The sequence below is a fragment of the Culex quinquefasciatus genome, chromosome 1, assembly GCF_015732765.1.
Source record: "Culex quinquefasciatus strain JHB chromosome 1, VPISU_Cqui_1.0_pri_paternal, whole genome shotgun sequence".
NCBI classification, from domain to species: Eukaryota; Metazoa; Arthropoda; class Insecta; order Diptera; family Culicidae; genus Culex; species Culex quinquefasciatus.
This window is the reverse complement of record NC_051861.1, coordinates 110,453,013-110,478,027: the sequence shown is the minus strand read 5'-3', so window position 1 is coordinate 110,478,027 and position 25,015 is coordinate 110,453,013. Positions and strand designations below refer to the sequence as shown.

The window sequence follows — 25,015 nt, the reverse complement described above, 5'->3', positions numbered from 1 at the left end:
TTTTTTTCCAATTTTCTTGCAAATTTCTGGTTACGCCTTTACATCATTAATTTGCCTATTGCCACAAAATACGTGGGCCGTCTGCCAATGATCACCAATGATTCAGCATTAGAAATTTTGTAAATTTCAAATAGAATCAAGTAAACAAACAAATCAAAAGTCGATTATGTGGAAAGTCCAGTTCATTTAACAGAATCTTTAAAATCAATTATTATTCAAATTATCCGGCAATATTTTTTGATAACAAATTAAGAGCGAGTTTTTCACTGATGTGAAACAGGTCGTATCGAGGTGCTCCGATTTGGATGAAACTTTCAGGGTTTGTTTGTCTATATATGAGATGAACTCATGCCAAATATGAGCTCTCTACGACAAAGGGAAGTGGGGTAAAACGGGCATTGAAGTTTGAGTTCCAAAAAACATGAAAAATCTTAAAATTGCTCGCATTTCCGTAAAACTTTATCAATTCCAACTCTCTTAGATGCATTCGAATGGTCTTTCGAAGCCCTTCAAAATGTGTTATAGACATCCAGGATTGGTTCGACTTTTTCTCATAGCTTTTGCAAATTACTGTCAAAAATGGATTTTTTTTAAACTTTAATAACTTTTGGCAACAGCCTCCAACACCCATACTCCTATAGGTCAAAAGTTAGGAAATTTCATGGACTATAAGCCTACGGTATCAACTTTTTGGCCAATCGCAGTTTTTCTCATAGTTTTACGATTTTTCTAGAACAAACGTTTTACAACGTTAGTTTTTGCCCTGTAGGCCTCCATAGCGGCACTTTTTGGTCTCAATTTTTACATATTCGGAATCCTCAGAAAATTTTACATTAGATTGAGGTGTTGAAATTTTGAATTTGATTGGAAAAAATGCCATTTAGAATTAATTAAAATATTATTTCGCATTTTGTCGGATTAGGGGTAAAACAAGTTTTCGCCTACTTGATACAGCATTTGACGTATTGATCATAGGTGAATTAGATCTATTTCTTTTTTTTTTCAAAAATGCTTTATTTAATTATTTTTTATATCAAAATTACAACTCCAATACTTCGAACTTACGTGAAATTGTCCGAGGATTCCGAATATGACAAAATTGAGACCAAAAAGTGCCACTATAGAGGCCTACAGGGCAAAAACTAACGTTGTAAAATGTTTGTTCTAGAAAAATCGTAAAACTATGAGAAAAACTGCGTTTGGCCAAAAAGTTAATACCGTAGGCTTATAGTCCATGTAATTCTCTAACTTTTGACCTATGGGAGTATGGGTGTTGGAGGCTGTTGCAAAAAGTTATAAGGGTTTTAAAAAAATCCATTTTTAACAGTAATTTGCAAAAGCTATGAGAAAAAGTCAAACCAATCCTGGATGTCTATAGCACATTTTGAAGGGCTTCAAATGACCATTCGAATGCATCTAAGAGAGTTGGAATTGATGAAGTTTTACGGAAATGCGAGCAATTTTAAGATTTTTCATGTGTTTTGGACCTCAAACTTCAATACCCGTTTTAACCCACTTCTTTTTGTCGTAGAGGGCTCATATTTGGCATGAGTTCATCTCATGTATAGACAAACAAACCCTGAAAGTTTCATCCAAATCGGAGCACCTCGATACGGCCTCTAGAACAAACCGAGCAGAATCTACAAATACTGCCTCTTAAGTTATTTTTCGAACAAACCCTTGTTACTATTTTCCTAATAATAACAGAACTTGTTCCTGTAAAGGGTTGAAATTCTATGAAGTTTAATTAAATTTCTATAATCAGAACACATTTTTGGAGGTACGTATGTAACTGGAAACGTTTATCGAGAAAATTTCAATCTGTGCAAAGATACACAATCATTTTTTTTAAATCAAAAGAATTGCGTTGTTATCATCAAACCAGCGCAAACTTCACAATATTGACGCGTCCAGTGAATCCAACCACCTGTTTAATCCCACACCATAATGCTCACACTTTGAAGTTGAATCGCAAACGAGAGTGGAAAAAGTACCAGAACAAACGCACGTGATTGTTCCCGCACCTCATCAAGCTTCGAACTGGTAATCAAACCGTATTGATCCCCTAAAGGTTCGGACATCAATCCGAATCGAATGCAAAAGAGGGAAGCAGGAGGAGGGGGTGGAAGCAAAATAATCAGATTGATTTTTATGGGCCCGCGGCCAAGAAAGACTGAAAGGATGAGGCTTGAGCATCTACTAATTAAAATGAAACAAATGTTGCCACATTGAGCGATGCCATACTTTGAGATTTTTTTTTGCTGTTTTCTTGTGGAATTATGACGAGAGATGGGCTCAACGAGAAAGATGAACGCGATGTCGGTATCAAATGTTACACTTTTATTAGCGCCGCAAATCAAAGTTATTGTTGGGGGGGATGACGTTCTGTTTACGTTGCTGGGGAAAATTTAGGTCACTCCGGAGATATCCAAACAATGACGAATGCTTCCGAGTTCTAGTTTTCTGAGCGCAAACGGTTAGTAAATGCTTCCGGAATGCATTTTTGAATAAATAATATTGAGTTTGAGAAGAGTCTCAGTAGAACGAATCGAGTTCTTTGGTGGCAAAAAGTCTCAAACCCATTTCACAGTAATTACTTCAATTAGTCGCGTTTGGCTTAACCATGCAATTCTAAGTTAAGCCGCCGACGCCGCCGCCACTATGTCTGGCAGTGTCAGATGCAGATGCATTTCCACCAGTCCTGTAACGTGATCCCTTTCAACTCGGCCTAACCTTGTGGCGGAAAACGAAAATTTTCATAGTTTCACGTTACACGCGAGAGGTCCTAAAACAACGGGATGCAAAGCGGAGAGCGTTTTACGATCGCATCAACCAGGACCATTTACACAAAAAGGACACACCGTCTCGGAAGCCAAAAGTCACAAATTTCTCCGCGCACACAATGCTCTGTTCTTCTTCTGGGACATAACGATGTTTTGGTTGAACGAGCCCAGCGAAATACGATCCAGGCCACATGTGGCAAGGGAAAGGGCAGGGTTAGGGATCCTTTTTGACGAGAATAAGGAGAAGAGGACGATGCTGGTAGACTGGGTGGTGCCATGAGTAAAGGAGTGAAACAATCTGGGAAATTTACAGCTTCGATAGCATTAGCAATTAAGTCTTTGCCAATGATGGTACTGGAATTGTTTAATTTTAAATATTCTTATAAATTTTACAAACTGTATTTGGTATTTGGCTTCCAGAAGCCAATAGTAATTATATTCACAAATTAATTAAATCAAATAAAAAATGGGTTTTAATGCTTATAAATAGTATGTATAACTTACCCATACAGCTTGACAGGCTGTATTAACCTGCATGAACTTTATTCAAACTTATTTGAGGTTGATGTGTTCACATTCTGCCGAAACGAAACATCCCGAAGATTAGAGCAACTTTTTTCACGAAAATCATCAATAACTTTGAAAACAACAAATCGCTTTAACTATTTATGCACATGATTCCAATTATGACCACCAAAAAAAATGTTCTTTTATCCCACTGTGGTACTGCTGTAAACAAATCAATCCTATTATTATTACTGAATTCCATGGAAATCACTTATGTTTTTAAGAAAATAACATAAATCGAACAGATTATCACATTCTTTCACAAACAAACACTTTTTTCGCAATATTCACTTAACAATATTCGTTTTCTCGCGAGATTTCACTGCAAAGAGAGAAAAGGTTGAAATTTTCCGACGAGCTGTCAAAATCGCGTGACGCGCCGAGCGAATTCGTTTTGTTTACAGCGGTTCCGTCAAAGATGACGGGGGACCGAAGATGGTTGACAAAGATTTTTTATTTCAGCGCTCTCATTAAAAATGTTTTGATGTTTCTATATTAATTGTTTAATCCTTTCGAGCCTGATGGGTCATATATGACCCAAATATCAAAATTTCCAAAACTAGCCTATATTTTCGTATGGTCATTTTCCCATCATCGACTAAAAAATATTTTTTTGAAAATTCAGGCCTGAAAGATTTAAACAAAATTTAGTGATAATCCATTTCTGTTTAGAAACCAAACCAAAATCTCATTTGCAAGATTTAACAAAAAAAAAAGAATAGGAAAATGTTTTAATTGTTTTTTTCCAACCCTCTGGCACCAAAAAAAAAATGGCTAGAACGTTTGACAATCACCAAAATCTCGAAGAGCCCACGTAGTAGTATTAGTGAAGAGCCCACGTTGTTTATCATTTTTGGGATTCAATAGAATTCCATTGATTTTGATGTAAAATGTAAAAAATACGGTTAAATATTTTTTAATGCAAGAAAAATGAGGCCTAAAACTTAATTTGGATTTCCTTTTTTTTATTACACTAAACGATTAGGCTTATTTCAAGCAAAACAATGTAAATGTGCGAAAGTCAAAGCGGGAACAAAGAGTCTATCCTGCTCACGTCAGCAGGACATACTCTTTGTTTACTTTTCGACATTGGCCCAATAACATTGTTCTGCTAGATTTTTCTGAGCACAACACAACACTTTGTACATGAATAAAAAAGTTTAAAATGGATTTTTAAGTTTAACGTATCTCAACGATCATTTGTCTTTACGTCCAGCAAAACTTGACAGTGTTGCCAAGCTCAAAACATGGTTGTCACCTGATTCAGCCATCGCTTTCCAGTCTCCCTATTGAGGATACCTTCTGTAGTCCCCTTCGAACTAGTTGTCAAAGAAGAGATTTTCTGTCAAGAAGACGCGAAACTGATTTAAGCTTTAACGTTGTGAGGAATAAAGTCAGCGGTTAAAATTTAATTTCAGGACCCAATTCCATCAAACTTGGAAAAAGGCACACAAAAAAATATGCACCAAGGTTTAAGACAGTGCAAAATCTGATTCTGAAGGTGTCTTTTGAAAAATATTGGCAAACTTGAGAAAATAAATCAGTAAAAAATAATTCTAGTATTTGCAGAAAAGCAAAGCACTCTTCAGAAACGAGTATCGTTTTTTTCACATGAAAACATACGTTTTTCCAATTTCAAAATCAATTTTTTCGCTATTCAGCATTGCCTTGGCGTTCTCGATCTTTAAAATCATTGATTTTTGATTTTGAAAAATTTAGTAATTGTAATTGTAATTTTATTTGGCAACGATATCCTGTTAGTCAGACTTTTATCAGGGCAAGGAGGTGAGTCTTTCAATATCTGGTATTTTGCAGTTTTGACGAATTTTGTTTAAGTTTAGGATCTCTGTGATTTTTTTAAACGTTTTTAAATTTAAAGTTTCCCCCTCCTTTCAAAGTTGCCTACAAATTCTTGAAATTTATTTTTTAGAACAGATTGAAGTGTAATTAATTTAACTTGAAGTTATATTGAAAATATATTTTCTGCTGAAATTATATTGAATCAATATTGAACATATATCAAAAATATATTTTCTGCTTATTATGTTTTATAAGTAAGGGCTCGTTATTTGAATGTTATTGTTTTTTTGCTGCGAAAAATTATGATTTCTGTAATCTAATAATTTACAAATGAAATGAGTTGAAGAGTTGAATGACAATAATATTGTTGAACAAAACTAATAACAAATCGGAAATAGACGTGAAATCAACCAAAAACACTATAATAGCATATTTTTTTGGGTGATATTTTAAAATACAGGACCACAAACAGTTTATTTAGCATATTTTTTAGAGAACCATACTGGTTTGATGAGCATTTTATAAACCATTTTTCATTTTGAATTAATGAACATATTGGCACCAATGCGTTATTTAAATTTTTATATTATTTTGCTTCTTCCCCCTTGACTTTTTCCAATGACATAAACTTTGAAAACTATTTTCATCAGCTTAATTTGCAAAAATAATGATGTTTTGATTAAAACTTACAAACTTTTTTTTTTTGATAATTATTTAAAATTAAGTATATTTCATTAAGCCAAATTTGCTATGACTTTAGGCAAAAAGTTTCGCAGAATATTTATTATTATCACTGCATTACATCTTTCCCAAAACCACAAAAAAAAAACAATGAATTTATGAAAAAAATGTTTTCTTTAATTTTTACGACTTTTTTCCGACCTATTATAGTCCGAAAATTTATCAAGGGTCTAAAAGTGCTCAATAAGAATAAAAATGTATATATGAATTGTACACAATGTATTCAAAATAGCAAACAATGAATTTTACAAGTTTCCCAATCGAAATTTAAAGATCAAAAATATTGGAACAATGAATCGAAAACTTCTAGCTTACTTTCAAGTTTACAAAAATCCCAAGAAGCGCAAGGTGAGCAAAGTCAAGAATATACTTTCTCCAATAACACTTTCACTTATTTTCCCTGGAATCCTAACCCTGCACTGAACAAACAGAGCAGTCGTGAAGTTTGAAACAACAAAATCGAACACTTCCAGCCTCGTTTTTGAGCAGAAGAGTCGAAATTCGATCGCCAAATGAAATACAACTACTTAGCATAGCGAAACTCTTCACGGAGTAGAGCAGTCGCACATGTTGGAAGAACAGAACGACCTTAAAAATTGTAGAAAAGAATAACGAAAGGCCCTGCGGGGAGTCCGAACGACAGTTGAAAAAAAAGGGAGCACAAATGTAAAGAAAGACCGAAAACTCGCTAAAGAAAATAGCAGAGCAGTTCCAAATTAATATGTATATTTGTTTGACTGACGGGTGGACATCTATACAGTGGCTTCTTTTTCGAAAAAGTTTGCTGCCAGGCGACAAGTGCCACCTGGTTACCAATGTGGGACGCTAAGAAAAAAGAATGAGGGGGCGATGATTTGCTTGATATATTTTTAAATCGAGAACAAATTGGGGGATCATTTACTTGACAGTGTTTGAAAAAACTGTTATTAGAAGTTTCAGTTTTTTTTTTAATTTATTCTTGTGCACTGCAAAAATCTAAATTGCAATTTATTTAAAAATATTCTTCGAGTGAAATATCTGATTAGTCTGTGATATCAGAAATTCTAAATTTGTTTACAGCGGTTTAGAATGGATGTTACTCATTTTAGGGTACGATCATTTCTGACATATTCTGCCAAAATCACATTTAACGGATGGCGGTACACGGTTATATAATTTTAGGCAAATTCAAAATGATTTTAACCATAGTTTTGAACGTATTTTTAGGAAAATAAACAAACTCTTCACTGCAAGTTGCTTTTCCATTTTTCTAAACATAAAAAAAGATATTTTCTCAGTCGTAATTGAGCCGGCAGTTTCAAAACGCGCAATTTGTTTCTTTTCTTCCAAATAACATGACGTTTGACGTCGGTTCCCCCACTCACCCAATTAACCGTATTAATTATCACTTAAAAAACGTCTCCCTCTCTTTCCGCTTCCTCCACAGATTCCCGCACCCGGTTCGCGCCCTTCTTTGAGTCCCCGCTGACGGAGCGAATCCGCAAGCGACGTGCCTTCGCCGACAGCCACCTCATGAGTGCTCCGATTCTGGTGAAACTTCCCAGCCCGCCTCCAGCCGCTCCTCCGCTGGTGGTGGTTCCCTTCAAACCGGTGATGCTGCCCCCGTTGGAGTTTGTCCAGCAGAGCATGATCGAGCAGCACCTGCGGCGGATTGGAACCGGTTCCGAGCTGCCCCCGAAACCGAAGCTGTCCTTTTCGATAGAATCTATTATTGGGGTTAAGTAAGGGAAGGGAGTTTCTTTCCAATCAAGAGTCAAGAACCAGTGACGTAATTTGTTAAACTTTGTCTTTTTTATATTTCTACTCATGTGTACATAGCTTTGTTCTGTTAAATAAAATAAACTCATAAATCGTGTTTAATAATATAGTTTGTAAAAAAACAATAAAACAATGAGATTATTTTGCTACATAATCATAATGTCTTTTAATAAGTTGCTTTTAGATTCCCGCTAAAATTAATACAATTCATCACTACCAAAAGAGATACCGCAAAACAATACTTTAAGATTCCTTGTTCAGATCACCGTTATCACCGCCAGTCGTCCCTCCTCCTCCGCCGCCGCCGGAACTTTCCACCAGGCCCAACAGTCGTTGACGCAACTTCTTATCGCTCGTGCAGGCGCACTGCACCACACCGGTCAGATGTTTGACGGAATAACCGCGCCCGAAACCCTCCATCAGCCACTGCTCCAGCAGGTCCTTGGGCAGATAGTACGCCTTCACGTACTGCTCGACGTACGCCCGATGTTCCGGATATTTCCCCCCCGAGATGATCTCCAGGATCGAGATAAAGTGGGTAAAATCCAGCTGCATCAGGGCGCGACCACCGGCGGAGCACTTTTTCGCGGCCGCGAAGCTGGAAAAGATGGTTTGGGTAAAATATTATTCAAAAAAAGGCAAAACGACTTGACAGTGTAACAGTGTTTGACATTTCATCAAATGTTCTGAAAAAATAACTAAAACGATGTTCAATTTAAGACTCTAAAAGCAGTGCATTTTAAGTGAGAAATTTCGTGATTCGATTCTCCGAAATATTTTTTTTGCGAAGACTTGAGATAACCAAGTACGGGCTGTATTTAAAATCATTAAATATTTTTTACAGAAATTTTTGTATTTTTCAATTTCAGCAATTTATCAATTTTAGAATTTTAGCAATTTTAGTAATTTTAGAATTTTAGAATTTAAGAATTTTAGCAATTTTAGCAATTTTAGCAATTTTAGCAATTTTTGCATTTTTTGCAATTTTAGCAATTTAAGCAATTTTTGCAATTTTTGCAATTTTAGCAATTTTAGCAAATTTGGCAATTTTAGCAATTGTAGCAATTTCAGCAATTTTAGCATGTTTTGCATTTTTTTCAATTTTAGCAATTTTAGCAATTTTATCAATTTTATCAATTTTATCAATTTTAGCAATTTTAGCAATTTTAGAATTTTAGAATTTTAGAATTTTAGACTTTTAGAAATTTAGAATTTTAGAATTTTAGAATTTTAGAATTTTAGAATTTTAGAATTTTAGAATTTTAGAATTTTAGAATTTTAGAATTTTAGAATTTTAGAATTTTAGAATTTTAGAATTTTAGAATTTTAGAATTTTAGAATTTTAGAATTTTAGAATTTTAGAATTTTAGAATTTTTAAATTTTAGAATTTTAGAATTTTAGAATTTTAGAATTTTAGAATTTTAGAATTTTAGAATTTTAGAATTTTAGAATTTTAGAATTTTAGAATTTTAGAATTTTAGAATTTTAGAATTTTAGAATTTTAGAATTTTAGAATTTTAAATTTTAGAATTTTAGAATTTTAGAATTTTAAATTTTAGAATTTTAGAATTTTAGAATTTTAGAATTTTAGAATTTTAGAATTTTAGAATTTTAGAATTTTAGAATTTTAGAATTTTAGAATTTTAGAATTTTAGAATTTTAGAAATTTTAGCAATTTTAGCAATTTTAGCAATTTTAGTAATTTTAGCAATTTTAGCAATTTTAGCAATTTTAGCAATTTTAGTAATTTTAGAATTTTGGAATATTAGAATTTTAGAATTTTGGAATTTTCAGGGTGACCACTCAAATTCCATTTTCAAATTCCCGACTTTTTCCCGACTTTTTTCCAGACTTTTCCAGAATCAAATAATAGGCATTTCTTATCTAAAGAATGATATCAAACAAAAAACTTTCTATAAGAAAAGTCAATATTAACCACAGAAAAAAAATCTCAATGAATTTAAAAAAAATCAAGTATAGGCATTTTTTGTAAATACAGAAACTAAACAACAAATAAAAAAAACTTCAAAAATGAAATTTCATTATCATGATTCAGAGCAGTCATGCAATTTGAACGGAACCCGTTCTGCGTTCGTTCTCTTTCTTCAAAACGAACTGAACCCACCGCGCAGGAGCCATTGCTTTTCGTTCCAAAAACAGAACGTCACTTTTTCGTGCCGTTCTCTTCAAAGTTTGGAACGCGTTCTGTGAACCGCCTGTAGCCAGAGGCTCTCTATGGCAACTGTTAAACTTAAATAAACATTCAGTAGAATGATTTGTACAGAGCTTAGTTAGCTCGGTGGTAGCATGCAAGAACAGTATTCAAAGGAAGTGAGTTCGAATCTCAATTTTTTGAAAAACGTTTTTTTGTGTGGTTGGGTACCAACTTTTTGACGACGACTGAAATTACATTTCATACAAATCAAGGGACACTCCAGCTGGGAGGCTAGGGAGACTAAATGAAACGGTTAAAAATCAAAAAGCACCCCAACTAAAATGGAGACGAAGACTTATTGCCACCGTGATTAAAAAAAATCTATGCTTCTCTAGTTCAGGAAAAAAGAGATCCGAACTCATTACCTCTGATTGCTAAACCTAAATGTTACCACTAAGCAAGCAGTACTGACATGTAAACAGGTGATTAAAAGTCAATGAAATTTAGCTAGTCTACTGAGGTCTTATCAAAGGTAAATGTTGAAGTTCTGAACTGGGTTCTCCGTTCGTTTCAAAAAGGCCTACTGAACGAACGTTTCTTAGAGACGAGCGTTCGTTCTCAGAGCTGTTATTTTCCGTGTTGCTGTGTGAACTTGAACGAACGGAGAACCCGTTCAAAAGCATGACTGATTCAGAGTAGAAACACAAACAATTAGTCTTTGAAAAAATAATCTGAAGTTAAACAAATACTTATAACTTCCATGTTATTTTTTAAATTGGCAAACGTATAGTTTTTGATACTTCGTTTCAACTGGAAAAGTTAAAGATAAGTAAACTTAAAATATCGTTCCTATTTTTTTTTAAACTTCATCATCATTTTAAATCAAAGAATGATTAAAACATAATTGCTGTTATCATTTATTCAAAGGATTTAGAAAAAAAATGTCAAGGAAAAAAATGTTTTTGCCAAGTTTCCTTATTAATTTTGATATTTTTGATATTGAATTTTTTAATCAATGTTAATTTATCTAGTGGTCAGTATTTAACTGTTTTTTTTTTTCAATGAAAATTCAGTTTGATATGATTTTATGTTTTTCCACTTATTTTAAGCAAAATGTTTGAAGAGACAATTTTGCAATAACTCAAAATTTCTTGGAGTATTTTTTTGCAATTTCAATATTTTCTTTATGTTTTCAAAACGTAAAAAAGTTTTTCAATTTTGGATTTTATTCGATATTTGAGTTTTCCGATAATTGAAAATCAAGCTTTATCTTGGTAAGTAATTTACCCATACTCACAAAAAAAGTTCAAGGGCAGCATTTAAAAAAACATATTTCAAATTACTTATTGAATTTAGTTGAACAATTCAAAATATTTACAAAAAAAACCATTGCCAAACTCAAGTTGGAATCTGTTTAATTTTCAAATATGTGACAAAATTAAATAGAATCATACAGCAATTCCCCACGAAAACAGCATGATTCGAAAAAAAAGTTCTCCGATCGGGCTCAAAATTTTTCTGGGGGATCCTTGGCCGAAATAATTAGACCCGTATTTTTTTGTTTGGCCATTAGGGTGACCTACGCCGTGTTAGGGTGGTCCGAAAAATGGCAATTTTCGTCGATTTTCGCAAAAACCACTTTTTCAAAATCATATCTCGCGCCATATCATCCGATTTTAGCTGTCCTAGACGCAAAGAAAGGTGATTAGTTTGGCTATTTAATAGAAGTTTCGAAAATCTAGCTTAACATTTGAAAAGGTCATATGAAAACTTAAAATGCTGTTTTGAAGGTCTCGGGACCAAAGAGCCTATGTCTGAAAATATTTTATCGGATTCCTCGGAAAATTTCACATAACATATCAAAAATGGTGAAGTTATGTTTTCGATACTCTGAGATACGATTTTTGAAAATAAAAACTGTGTTTTCGACGCGCCACGCGCAAAATTGAAAATGACGAAAACGGGGAAAATCGACTTTTTCACTAAAACTGCGATAACTTTCAAATTTCAGCGATGACCTATAGATGTTATGGTACCAAAAGTTGCGTCTTTTAATTACGAAAATTTTAGTATCCTAACATGTATAGGTCATCGCTGAAATTTTAAAGTTATCGTAGTTTTAGTGAAAAAAGTCGATTTTTTCCCGTTTTCGTCATTTTCCAATTTTTGCGCGTGGCGCGTCGAAAAACACAGTTTTTATTTTCAAAAAATCGTATCTCAGAGTATCAAAAACATAACTTCACCATTTTTGATATGTTATGTGAAATTTTCCGAGGAATCCGATAAAAATATTTTCAGACATAGGCTCTTTGGTCCCGAGACCTTCAAAACAGCATTTTAAGTTTTCATATGACCTTTTCAAATGTTAAGCTAGATTTTCGAAACTTCTTACTATTTTTCCCAAATAGCCAAACTAATCACCTTTCTTTTGCGTCTAGGACAGCTAAAATCGGATGATATGGCGCGGAGATATGATTTTTTGAAAAAAGTGGTTTTTGCGAAAATCGACGAAAATTGCCATTTTCGACCACCCTAACACGGCGTAGGTCACCCTAATGGCCAAACAAAAAAATACGGGTCTAATTATTTCGGCCAAGGATCCCCCAGAAAAATTTTGAGCCCGATCGGAGAACTTTTTTTTCGAATCATGCTGTTTTCGTGGGGAATTGCTGCATAATTTTAAGCTGGCCATTAGGCTCTATTTTTATATGAGTTTTTCATTAACTTCACCTCTTGTTTTTAATAGCGATCATTTGATCCATAAAAAATATTATGAAAATCTGTGTCAAAGACTCCAATATTCATTAAGATTTTGAATGTCTTAAACAGCTTTTCATACTCAAATATATTGAAATAGTGAAAAGAACCTTAAATTTAAAGTAAGTTACTAAAGCAGAAATGAGTGAATTCAATTTGAAAATTGTACAAAATATTACAAAATTATTCAAGACTTAAAACATAATTTTCAAACAAGTATGCTCAGAATTCCCGACTTTTCCCGACTATTTGACAAAAAATCATAAAATCCCGACTTTTTCCCGATTTTTGGCAGATTTTGGCGAATTCCCGACTTTTTCCCGACTTTCCCGATTTCCCGACTTGAGTGGCCACCCTGAATTTTACAATTTTAGAATTTTACAATTTTAGAATTTTAGAATTTTAGAATTTCAGAATTTTAGAATTTTAGAATTTTAGAATTTTAGAATTTTAGAATTTTAGAATTTTAAAATTTTAGAATTTTAGAATTTTAGAATTTTAGAATTTTAGAATTTTAGAATTTTAGAATTTTAGAATTTTAGAATTTTAGAATTTTAGAATTTTAGAATTTTAGAATTTTAGAATTTTAGAATTTTAGAATTTTAGAATTTTAGAATTTTAGAATTTTAGAATTTTAGAATTTTAGAATTTTAGAATTTTAGAATTTTAGAATTTTAGAATTTTAGAATTTTAGAATTTTAGAATTTTAGAATTTTGAATTTTAGAATTTTAGAATTTTAGAATTTTAGAATTTTAGAATTTTAGAATTTTAGAATTTTAGAATTTTAGAATTTTAGAATTTTAGAATTTTAGAATTTTAGAATTTTAGAATTTTAGAATTTTAGAATTTTAGAATTTTAGAATTTTAGAATTTTAGAATTTTAGAATTTTAGAATTTTAGAATTTTAGAATTTTAGAATTTTAGAATTTTAGAATTTTAGAATTTTAGAATTTTAGAATTTTAGAATTTTAGAATTTTAGAATTTTAGAATTTTAGAATTTTAAATTTTAGAATTTTAGAATTTTAGAATTTTAGAATTTTAGAATTTTAGAATTTTAGAATTTTAGAATTTTAGAATTTTAGAATTTTAGAATTTTAGAATTTTAGAATTTTAGAATTTTAGAATTTTAGAATTTTAGAATTTTAGAATTTTAGAATTTTAGAATTTTAGAATTTAGAATTTTAGAATTTTAGAATTTTAGAATTTTAGAATTTTAGAATTTTAGAATTTTAGAATTTTAGAATTTTAGAATTTTAGAATTTTAGAATTTTAGAATTTTAGAATTTTAGAATTTTAGAATTTTAGAATTTTAGAATTTTAGAATTTTAGAATTTTAGAATTTTAGAATTTTAGAATTTTAGAATTTTAGAATTTTAGAATTTTAGAATTTTAGAATTTTAGAATTTTAGAATTTTAGAATTTTAGAATTTTAGAATTTTAGAATTTTAGAATTTTAGAATTTTTGAAGCTTAGAACTTGAGAATTTTAGAAGTATCAAATGTTGACAATTAAAAAAACTCAGAAATTAAAATTGTAGAATTTTTTTTAATTAAGGTAACCGAATTTCCAAAATTTTAAATTTTGTAATCTAAGAATTTTAATGTTTTAAAATTTCAGAATGATAGAATTTTCTGAATTTTAGAGTTTAATAATTTTCAGATGTTTTAGAATGTTGGATTATTTAATGTTTCAAAATTCTAAGTAATATAAATTTTTTTAAGAATCTTTGGATTCTCTGAATACCTAAGAAAAATTAGAAAATCAGGATTTTTGAACTTTAAAATTGTAGATTTTGATTTTAAGAATTATTGAATTTTTGGAATTCTGAAATTGAAGAATTTTATAAATTTCGAGTTTAAAAATTGTTAGAACTTTGATGTTTTGGAGTTTGAGAATGAAATAATAATTCTAGAATTTACCATTTTAGAGTTTAAAAGAGTTTAAAGTTTTGCAAACAAGCACCTTGCGAAGGAACCTACCAAACAACGGTTTTGTAAAATAATCGCTTTTGTGTCCTTTTGTAAACTAACCTAAATTAGTTACCTATAATTTGAATAAGTTTTAACCTTATTTTCATACATTTTTTTTTTTTTTGGAGGGTGGTCCAGCCGCACATCGTTGATGTCGAAACCTCTAAACTGGGCCCTCGTCCTGTCACGTCCGTCAGTAGTCTTGTCGTACATTACAACTAGAATCAGATCTGCCAATGAATTAGTACACTTCGACCAAATAAACACTGACGCTGTAAGGATCTGACTCTAGAATAAATGCACAGTTGTGTGTTATTCATAAGTCCAACTTATTCAATTATTCATTTAAGTCCAAATATTCATTTGCTAACTACTTTGGATTGAAAATCTTAATTTTAATCAAACATCCTCTAAACTTAATGTTCAAAACTAAACGTTCCTTCAACTGTTGTAGTACTACTTCTATCACAAAACAATAAAAATTTGTGAACTGATGTACAAATAGGAAAGAAATCGCGATTTGAAAAAAGAAATTACCATTTACGTCAAAAGATCCGTAGTTCCTCGATTCGCAACAATGGTCGATACAACCATAATCCGAAAACCGTTAGTTCAACAGATCAACGAATTTTGTCCGATATCATTGCATTATTGATTGATGGAGATTCTATGGACAATTTGACATAAAAGAATGCCTAGTATTCTACATCAATCAAAGTTTATTGACAGCATTACTCTAACTTAACAATTGCAACTAAATTTATCATCAAATAGACATGGAAAGCATACAGATTTATTTTAAATGCTAATGCTAAGCAACAAATCAATTGTACTATCAAAAAGTCCCACCTAAATCCCACATTGTGATAGTGAAAAAGTCACAGAAGCAGCGGTGTCTTGTGCAATTGTGATATTTTCACTATCGGAGAACTACTTAGTTCACGAAGACAGCTTATCGGTCAACGCTTAAGCCCTGGGGCTACGCCAAAGCGAGTTCTCGTAGCATGAAGTGGTGTCCATAGTGCTTATAAAAAAGAATGAATACCCAAATTTTAACTAATGCACTAGGATCAAATCATGCCCCTTGACTTTACAAGGCCCAAGGATTTTATACATATTTTATTCATATAGACAAAACGTTTCTTTAGAGGTTAGCAATAAATTTGAGTTTAATTTTAAAATTAAAGCTTGAGAAAAAAATGAGTAAATTCAAACCAATTTCTAATTAATTCTCAATGAGTGTGTATATTTTGATTCTGCGTACCGCTGCACACAAATTAATCTGAATCGAAACGAAGTCATTGTCTGCCGTTTATTTTAAACGTGTTAACGCTGGCGTTTCAACTGTCATCGTACACGCAAAATAAATACTGCATAACATTGCAAAAAAAAATCTGTCACATTACACAAAGCAGAAAAGTTAAACATTTCACGACGAAATCTATTTTTGCTCAGAATGATGAAGATTAATCGTGTTTTAATTGAATAAATCTAAAGCTTTCAAATTTTTAAAGAGAATATGAGAAGGCAATATAGAGAACTTACCCTTCCACCAACAGATGGGTCAGCACATGCACGAAGCAATCCCAGAGAGCATCCTTCGGAATGTTGGCCAGCTGGGCGGAGATCTCCTCCAGCCGCATGGCAAAGTGTTGCACTCCCTGAAAAGTTACAAAAAGTTTAGTTTTATAATTTATAAATAGAAAATCCCTCAACCAACCCTGTTCATCGTATCGATGTAGGAACTGTGCTGCACGTTCACGTGGTTCACGTCCCACTTGACCTTGCCCATGGCGTGCAGGATGTTCTGCAGGTCGACGATGCGCGCCGTCACGCACATGTACACCGGCTTGCGTACGTCCGGCACGCACTCGGTCGCATCGCTCACGTACTGCCGAAGCCGTTCCTGGGCAGCGGGATCGGCGCCGAGCAACCCCAGCAGGTAGTCCTGCATCAGCCGGAACTGCGCGATCAGTCCGAGGCCACTCTCGACGGCTACGATGCGCCGCTGCAGGCCGTACATGAGCTCGGGGTTTGCGAGGTCTTCGCGGATCATCTCGTCCGAGAGGGGCCACTTGCGCAGTTTGGTGATGACGGTCTGCTGGATGCGGGCCAGTTGGCGTTTGAGGGCTGGGGAGTACAGGTTGTCCCGGGGCACGGGGAGGTCCCGCGAGAAGAGCTCGTGCACGGAGTAGAGATAGAAGTCGATCAGCTCGGTCATGGAGGTCACGATGTGCGGCGCGATCGAGTGGAGGAGCTTGCAGAAGTACAGGTAACGACCGATGCACCGCAGGACGGTAAGGGAAGTGTTGGTTACGGTAAGGCCGCTGCTTGAAGTTGTCGATGGTTTCGCCTGCTTCGCTTCCGGACTTTGGTCCTGGAAGCAGATCTCGTTGTTGTCGCTGCTGTCCTCAGAATAGTAGTACGAGGATTCGTCCGCGATCCCCGCAAGAATGTCCTCCTCCAGCATCGTACAGTCGAAACCCCCGTCGAACGGTGAACTCTTCTCGGTAAACCGCAGGAAATACCCACAAGACCCGTACAGCGAACTCTCGTCCTGCGAGTGCACCGAAGAAGCGCTGTTCCCCATCCCCTCCAACGTCTTGTTCTCCTGACTGGACGACCTTCCACCCCTTCCAACAACCCCGTTCTGCCCCTTCACCAACGCGTGCTTAAAGTTCTTGTACTCCTGCAACTGACTCACGTCGCTGAAACTCCCAATCGGAACCCAAACCTCGTGGTCAAAAAACAGTCCAATCTCCTCCAAACACGCCACGTGGTACCGCCGGAAGAACTCCACGCTCTGGCGCTGCATGTGCTCCATCAGCTTCTCCGACGGGTCCTCGCAAAACTCCAGCCCGACCTTCTTCAGCCGCTGCACGATCGCCAGGATCTGGATAAAGTACTCGTACTTGAGCGCGCTCAGTCGGGTGCTGTTGATGAAGACCCCGATCTTGGCCTGGATGTCGTTCCACAGCCGGAACTGGCCACTTTCCAGCTTCTGCTCGATGTACTCATCGTGGAAGGTGGGCGCGGCGGATGGGGCAGGGTCGACGGAGTTTTTCCGTTGCGCTTCCTGGCCCTTCTCGTACAGCTTTTGGTTCTGGTGCCAGCAACGAACCTGAAATTAATTTTGAAATTCAATATTGAATCAAATATTTTTTTTTTAATTATTATTTTAAAACATTTAACCCATGGCTTCTTTTCTTAGAATAAGCGTGTAAAGCTGCAAAGCTTAATTACTATTAGACGTGCCGCTGTAAAAATACAGTTTATGCAGCTGTCACTTTCCACGCGAAAAGCAAATTACTTAGTATTGTCTGTGGTATTGCTAATTTCTCAAATTCCAAAGGAGAGAAAAAAGTCATTTCACGCGCTTTAAGCTAAGTATGCAGATCGGAAGGAACGCGGCCAAGAAATGTTGCGCAATAAATTCTAAAATTCCTAAATTCTGAAATTTTTAAATTTTTAATTTCTTAAATTCTTAAATTCTTAAATTCTTAAATTCTTAAATTCTTAAATTCTTAAATTCTTAAATTCTTAAATTCTTAAATTCTTAAATTCTTAAATTCTTAAATTCTTAAATTCTTAAATTCTGAAATTCTGAAATTCTGAAATTCTGAAATTCTGAAATTCTGAAATTCTGAAATTCTGAAATTCTGAAATTTGAAATTCTTAAATTCTTAAATTCTTAAATTTTAAATTCTTAAATTCTTAAATTCTTAAATTCTTAAATTCTTAAATTCTTAAATTCTTAAATTCTTAAATTCTTAAATTTTAAATTCTTAAATTTTAAATTCTTAAATTCTTAAATTCTTAAATTCTTAAATTCTTAAATTCTTAAATTCTTAAATTCTTAAATTCTTAAATTCTTAAATTCTTAAATTCTTAAATTCTTAAATTCTTAAATTCTTAAATTCTTAAATTCTTAAATTCTTAAATTCTTAAATTTAAATTCTTAAATTCTTAAATTCTTAAATTCTTAAATTCTTAAATTTTAAATTTAAATTCTTAAATTCTTAAATTCTTAAATTCTTAAATTTAAATTCTTAAATTCTTAAATTTTAAATTCTTAAATTCTTAAATTCTTAAATTCTTAAATTCTTAAATTCTTAAATTCTTAAATTCTTAAATTCTTAAATTCTTAAATTCTTAAATTCTTAAATTCTTAAATTTTAAATTCTTAAATTCTTAAATTCTTAAATTCTTAAATTCTTAAATTCTTAAATTCTTAAATTCTTAAATTCTTAAATTCTTAAATTCTTAAATTCTTAAATTCTTAAATTCTTAAATTCTTAAATTCTTAAATTCTTAAATTCTTAAATTCTTAAGTTCTTAAATTCTTAATTCTTAAATTTCTTAATTTTCAATTCTTCAATTATATTTTTTTTTGTTTTCGACTTGCAATTTCTGAAATTTTTCAAGTGTCCAATTTTTAAATTTTGGAGCTATTGAATTTATAAATATTTTAATATTAATATTATTATTTAATTTGCATATTTTCTACTTTGAATTACAAAAATTCAGACATCAAAAATTGTTGAAATTTTCTTTATTATTATAATTTTTTTGATATTTTTAATTTTGTAATTGAATGTTTGTTTTTTCATATTTTCGATTTTTTTTTTAGATAGATATTTGCATGATTATTGTCAAGTTTATTTTCACTCTGGTTTACTTCATTGAGGACCCGCCAGTGTGGATCAATCGGACAGCGCAGTGGACTCATAATCCATAGGTTGCTGGTTGGTTCTAGTAATAGTTGGCGACACGATGGCCGACAGCTATAAAGACAACTTCTTTTTTTTTTACTCAATTTCGAACGAAAAACTAAATCTGTCCTTTTAATTTCAAAATTCTGCATTTTGAGATTCGGCGGGGATTTCCAATATTATTATATTTATCGAATACAAAATTATTTAAACGTTTGTAATCATCAGTCGCATTCAAAAAGGAAAATTCCAATTCTTTGACTTTTTCACCAAAACATATTGCAAACAAGCACCGCGCAAAGAAACGTCAGACGCCACTTTCCGTTTCTGTTACTTTTCAGCTGCGTACCGCTTAAGAAAAATGTTTTCGTGACCTTTCCTTGACCGTTTCTTGGGCGTTTTTTTATATGGAGTTTTGCGTTCCTTCCGATCTGCGTATCAGCCTTTAAATTAGAAAATCAATTTTGAATAGAAATATTTTAAAACATTTAACCCACGCCTTCTTTCTTTGGAATAAGCGTGTAAAATGGTAAAGCGTGCCGCTGTAAACATTCAGTTTTTTTGTAGCTGTCACTTTACACGCGGAAAGCAAATTATTTAGTATTGCTATTTTTTAAACCGATTTAATCTTCTATTTTTGTTCTAAATTCCGAAAGAGAGAAAAAAAGTCATTTTGCTCACCTGATAATACGACACCAGTATCTTCCAGAACGCCCGGCACAGATCCGTCAAGCAGTGAATGTACTTCTCGCTCGGCACATTTTCGCACATCTGCTCAAACGTCAACTTCTGCTGCTGCGGCTTCCCTCCTCCGGCCCCGCCCACCGTCGATCCCCCGCTCGCCCCACTGCTGCTGCTACTGCTACTCGTAGAACCGTCCACGTCCAACCGCCGGTCCTCCATGTGCCGCTTCAGCACCGTAAACGCTGCCGTGTGAATCGACGAGATAAAGTTCATGTGCAGCTGGTCCATCGCGATCAGCTGCTTTTCGAGCAGTTTGTACGCCTCCTGCAGTTTCGCGTACTTTTTCGCGTCGAACCCAACGGTCGGGATTTCATTCAGGACCGCCTCCAGCTGAACTTCGCTCAACAGCAGCGTGTCCTGCAGCTTCGTCGACAGCGACTCGATGCAGTTGTACTGCTGGAATCGCTCCGAAAGATTCTTGTTTTCGAGCAGTATCGCGATGGCGCCGCTGTAATCCGCCTCCGAAAGGCGCTTCTGGAGCCGCTGGTCGATCGAGCGCATGCTCTTCAGCGCGTTCAGCGTCTTCAGCAGGTTGATCAGCGTTTGGCGCTTCTTGTACGCGGCGAGGATCTCCAAGTTGGTGGTCGTGAGCAGCTTTTTCGACCCGTCCAGGTGGGTCCGGGTGGTTCGGCACATGGCGATGGTTTCGCGCAGCAGGGCGTCGGTTTCCTGGATGCGCTGGAACTCGGCGTTGCACGCCGACCGCTGCTCCAGGATCAGCTGCAGCACCTTCTTCGAGACGACCTTGTGCTGCTGCTTGAGCGTAGTCATGGCCTTTTCGATGCTGGCGCAGTTGAGCAGCTCGTCCGTTTCGGAGAGTTTCTGGAAGGGAGATATTTAGTTTATTTATAGCGAATTGTTTTAAAAATCGTAGTTTTTATTTCTAAAAAAATATGTTTTTTTATAGAAAATGATCAATTTTACTGCTCAGTGTACAATGACAGTTTAAAAATGTCAATACAAGTCAATACACTTCCAACGGGAACAAAAGAAAACAAGTCGTTCGATGTAACTTGTTTGCAGCGGCACGTACACTAAAAATTGAGTTTACTTAATTGTAATCCTCTACGTTCTCGCAAATCAACTTTCTTTATAAAAACGCTCAAGAAACCCGCAGTTACAGTTCAATAGGGCGTATCTGCGTTTGTAAACAAGCAGTCTATCCCTGTCTTACTTGACGTGAACTGTCACTTGAGCAAAAGGGATAGACTTCTTGTTTACAAACGCAGATTCGCCCTATTGAAATGTTACTACGGAAACGGTCAAGGAAAGGGCCACGAAAAGATTTTTCTTAAGCGGTACGCAGCTAAAAAGGAACAGAAACGGAAAGTGGCATTTGAAGTTTCTTCGCGCGGTGCTTGTTCCAAGCCATGACGTTCTAGCAGGATTCTAGTAGAGTTTTTACAGAGCTGGATATTTTTACAGCATTCTAGCAGAAATGTTCCACCGTTCTAGCAGGATTATGACAGAACCAGCTCTGCTAGAATATTTCGTGACTGAGATATGTTTTAGTGAAAAAGCTAATATTTTGGACTTGCTTATTTAAATGCTACTGAAAATTACAAACGCATGAATAATGTTGTATTCGATAATCATAATTATATTGAAAATTCCGAATTGCCTCATAATTCCTAATCTCAAAAAGCAGAATCTTGAAAATAAAAGGACGGATTTTGTTTTTGTTAAAAAAAAACCAAAGAGAAAATTCAAACAAGTAGCATTAACCCGTTCAGGCCTTATGGGTCATATATGACCCAAAAATCAAAATTTCCAAAATAAGCCTATAATTTTCGTATGGTGATAAGAATCATTTTCCCATCATTAAAACAAAAAATATTTTTTTTCAAAATTCAGGCCTGAAAGGTTTAAAATGTCTGGTAGAAAAATAAAAAAACACAGAAAATTTATAAATCATGAAAATTTAAAAATACAAATATATAACAAAAATCAATATTTTAAATTTTTGAAATTCAGAAATGACACAGATTTAAGAACAAAAAATAAAACATGAAAATAAAAAATAAAAATAAACTCAATAAATAACAAATTCAAAGCTTCAAAAATTCAAATAATCCAAAATTCAAAAACTTAACATTTTAAAAGCTTTTAGAATTTAAAAAATTAATGGTTTGAAAGACCCAAATTTTGAGAAAGATAAAAAAAATCTGATTCGATTATCTGGAGAGTGACATTTTAGCGAGGGCTTCGAAAAATCATTTACGAGCTGCATTCCAATATTTCATATCCCTAAATTTTGAAATTTTCAATTTAAAATGTTAATTTTTTTAGTTTTTCTTGATTTTTCTATGTTTTGAGAATTTTTGAATTCTTGAATTTTTATTTCGAATTTCTAAAATTTTAGATCTTTAAATTATTTTTTTTTATATTTTTAAATTAGGAATTGAAAATTTTGAAGTTTTGAGCTTTAAAATTTTTGAAATCTTTAATGTTGGAAATTTAAATTTAAAATTTAAATTTAAATATTAATAAATTTAAAATTTTCTGATTTAAAATTTAAATATTAATAAATTAAAAAAAATCGATTTAAAATTTAAATTTAAATATTATTAAATTTAAAATTTTCCGATTTAAAATTTAAATTTAAACATTAAAAAAAATATTTCTCGGAAAAAGAGATTAAAATATAAAAAAAAACAAAAAATTACCAAAGATTTATTATTTTATATGGCCCGAAGTTTTTGTCAAAATATCAAATCTCTAAATTCTCTATAATTGAGTTTCTAACCTAAAATATGATTGAGTTTAAGAATTGTCGAATCAAAGAATTTGAAAATTTGAAAATTTTAGAGTTTGAAAGTTTTCAGAATTTTTGTTTTTTGGATTTTTTTTATTCATGATTAATGCTTGAATTGTAGAACTCTTATTTTTTAATTCTTTGATTTTTGAATAAGGGTTATTTTTATTTCATTTACAATTTTTAAATATTTTAATCTATTTTTCCGAGAACTTCGATCATATTTTTTTTTAAATTTATTAATATTTAAATTAAAATTTCCAAAATTTAAGAGTTAAAAAATTTTAAAGCTCATAACTTCAAAATTTTCAATTTTAATTCAAAAATTCCGAAATTAATTTAAAATTAATATAAAAAATAGATAAATAATTAAATATGAATTTCAAAAATAATTGAAATATCTTAAATTTTAAAAATTAAAAAATTTAATTTCGGAAATTCAAAAATTCTCAATTTTATAAAAATCAAAAATCAAGAAAAAACGAAAAAAAATAAATGAAACATTTTAAAATTGAAAATTTCAAAATTTAGGGACATGAAATATTTGAATGCAGTTCGTACTCGATTTTTCGAAGCCCTCGCCAAAATTTCACTCCAGATAATCTTATCAGAAAATATTTATCTTTCTCAAAATCTGGGTCTCCAACCACCCAATATATGTCTCCATAATATGCTCCAAAATTGTCTGTTATTGAAGATGAATTCAAGATTAATTCTTGATTTTCGATGTTAGAATTTTTAAATTTCTTGAAATTATGAATGATTAAATTTGTACATTTACTGAAAATAAAAAAAATATTAATTTTGTTTTTAAATTTTTGTATTCAAAATTGTTACATTTTGAATTTAGGATATTTGAATATTGCACTAAAAAAGTATTTCCCAAAACAAACGTTTTTTTATGTTTTCTTTTTATTTGGTACAAAATTTGGCCCGAAAAATCAGGAGGCAAAAAAAATAACTTCAATATTTCATTGAAAATTTAAGTGCAATCAGCTGAAGTCAATTTAAAATGCATTTCCCTGCGGTTTAGAATCATTATAAACATGTTTGGGTTCATTTAAAAATCTGTTAAATTTTTGAAAATTTTCAATGTTTTTTATCGCAAATCTTACATTTTTTGAAAACTTACAAAACAACTGAACTAGTGTAAAATGCTTTTTAAAACCCTTTTTGCAATCTAATGACTATGTTTTTTTTTTAATTTCAAGCCGAGGGACAAAAACTTTAAAAAAGCCTAACAGAAAAAGGATAAATACAAAAAGAAACACAAAAAAATACGACCCTTTCCATCCGTTCCGTTCCAGCTCTGGAAGTTACGTGCCGCTGTAAACAGTTTGCATCAAACTAATTGTTTTTGCTCTGTTCGCATTAACAGTGTACTGACAATTGAAGCTGTCGTCGTACACTGAGCAGGGAACTTGAACAGTTTATTTTTAAATTGAAAAGCTGGGAAATTAAAAATCATTTAAGAAATTTAAAAAAATATGTCGACCATACCTTTAGCTCATGCAATCCGGTACTACTCGCAGCATCGAAATAAATCGCTTCGGTGGATTCGAGAATTTCCTGATCGGACAGTTTCGACGCACTTCCCTCCCCCGTGGCATCCAGCCGATCTCCACCGTCATCATCGTCGTCGTCAAAGGGACAGTAAATGTCCGACCCCTTCCCAGAGGAGCTCCCAGCCCGGGACGACGGCCTCGGTCCTCCCCCAGGAACATGCGGCGAATGTTGCCTCTGCTGGCCGGAACTGGCTCCCTGCTGCTGCTGCACGACGTAGTAGTCGGTGAAGCCCATCTTTGGAATTTTGACGTCCTTCTGCGGAAATGGGGAAATCGATTATTTTCACCCTTCTCTCGCAACACAGCTGTTTGGTCGATGGCGCGCCGCTTACCTTTTTGTTGATCAAATCCAGCACCTTGTACTTGATCTCTTCCATTTTATCCCGTGTTTTGTCCATGTTTTGCTCCGCCAGCAAAAGAGAAAGTTTCGTTCCGCCGCCGCCGCGGAAATGAATCACCTTTTGCGCGACCTCTCCGCGCTCTCGCGAAACCAGCTGCGGTGGGCTAATTTCGTGCTTGGTTCAGCATTCTTGCCACTTGTTAGTCATTGTAATTAGCACGGTGGTGCACACTGGTGTGTGCAGCTAAACGAATCGCTAATCGCAGTATTGACAGATTTTTACGCAAGATTTAGGTTTTTTCCCTTCTGCTCTTTGAAACAACTTTTTTGAGATTGATCGGTCGTGTGGGTGGGTGGGCGAATGA

The 25,015-nt window shown here is 33.3% G+C and overlaps 2 protein-coding genes across 2 annotated transcripts in view; one reads left to right on the top strand and one right to left on the bottom strand.

Annotated features, from left to right (window-relative positions):
• The window catches only part of LOC6054736 (doublesex- and mab-3-related transcription factor 2), a 16,284-nt gene extending 8,617 nt beyond the window's left edge, over positions 1–7,667 (top strand). Inside the window, exon 2 of the mRNA XM_038266485.1 lies at positions 7,318–7,667. Within this exon, the coding sequence (XP_038122413.1) occupies positions 7,318–7,616 (299 nt within the window). The 3' untranslated portion in view covers positions 7,617–7,667. The remainder of the gene's footprint in view (positions 1–7,317) is intronic.
• On the bottom strand, positions 7,661–25,015 carry LOC6045679 (syndetin). Its single transcript, XM_038266752.1, has 6 exons — positions 24,643–25,015; positions 24,246–24,566; positions 19,928–20,812; positions 16,255–17,655; positions 16,080–16,195; positions 7,661–8,247 (listed from the first exon to the last, which is right to left on the bottom strand). The coding sequence occupies exons 1-6, from the start codon at positions 24,706–24,708 to the stop codon at positions 7,893–7,895; spliced, it is 3,144 nt and encodes a 1,047-aa protein (XP_038122680.1). The 5' UTR covers positions 24,709–25,015; the 3' UTR covers positions 7,661–7,892.

Bases quoted from the DNA above. Each gene is read 5' to 3' on its own strand.
- LOC6045679 (XM_038266752.1), bottom strand. From the start codon at position 24,708: ATGGACAAAACACGGGATAAAATGGAAGAGATCAAGTACAAGGTGCTG. The intron at 20,813-24,245 runs GTATGGTCGACA...TCTCCCTTCCAG, and splicing joins CCGGATTGCATGAGCTAAAG to AAACTCTCCGAAACGGACGA. The intron at 16,196-16,254 runs GTTGGTTGAGGG...GTAACTTTTCAG, and splicing joins ACATCGATACGATGAACAGG to GGAGTGCAACACTTTGCCAT.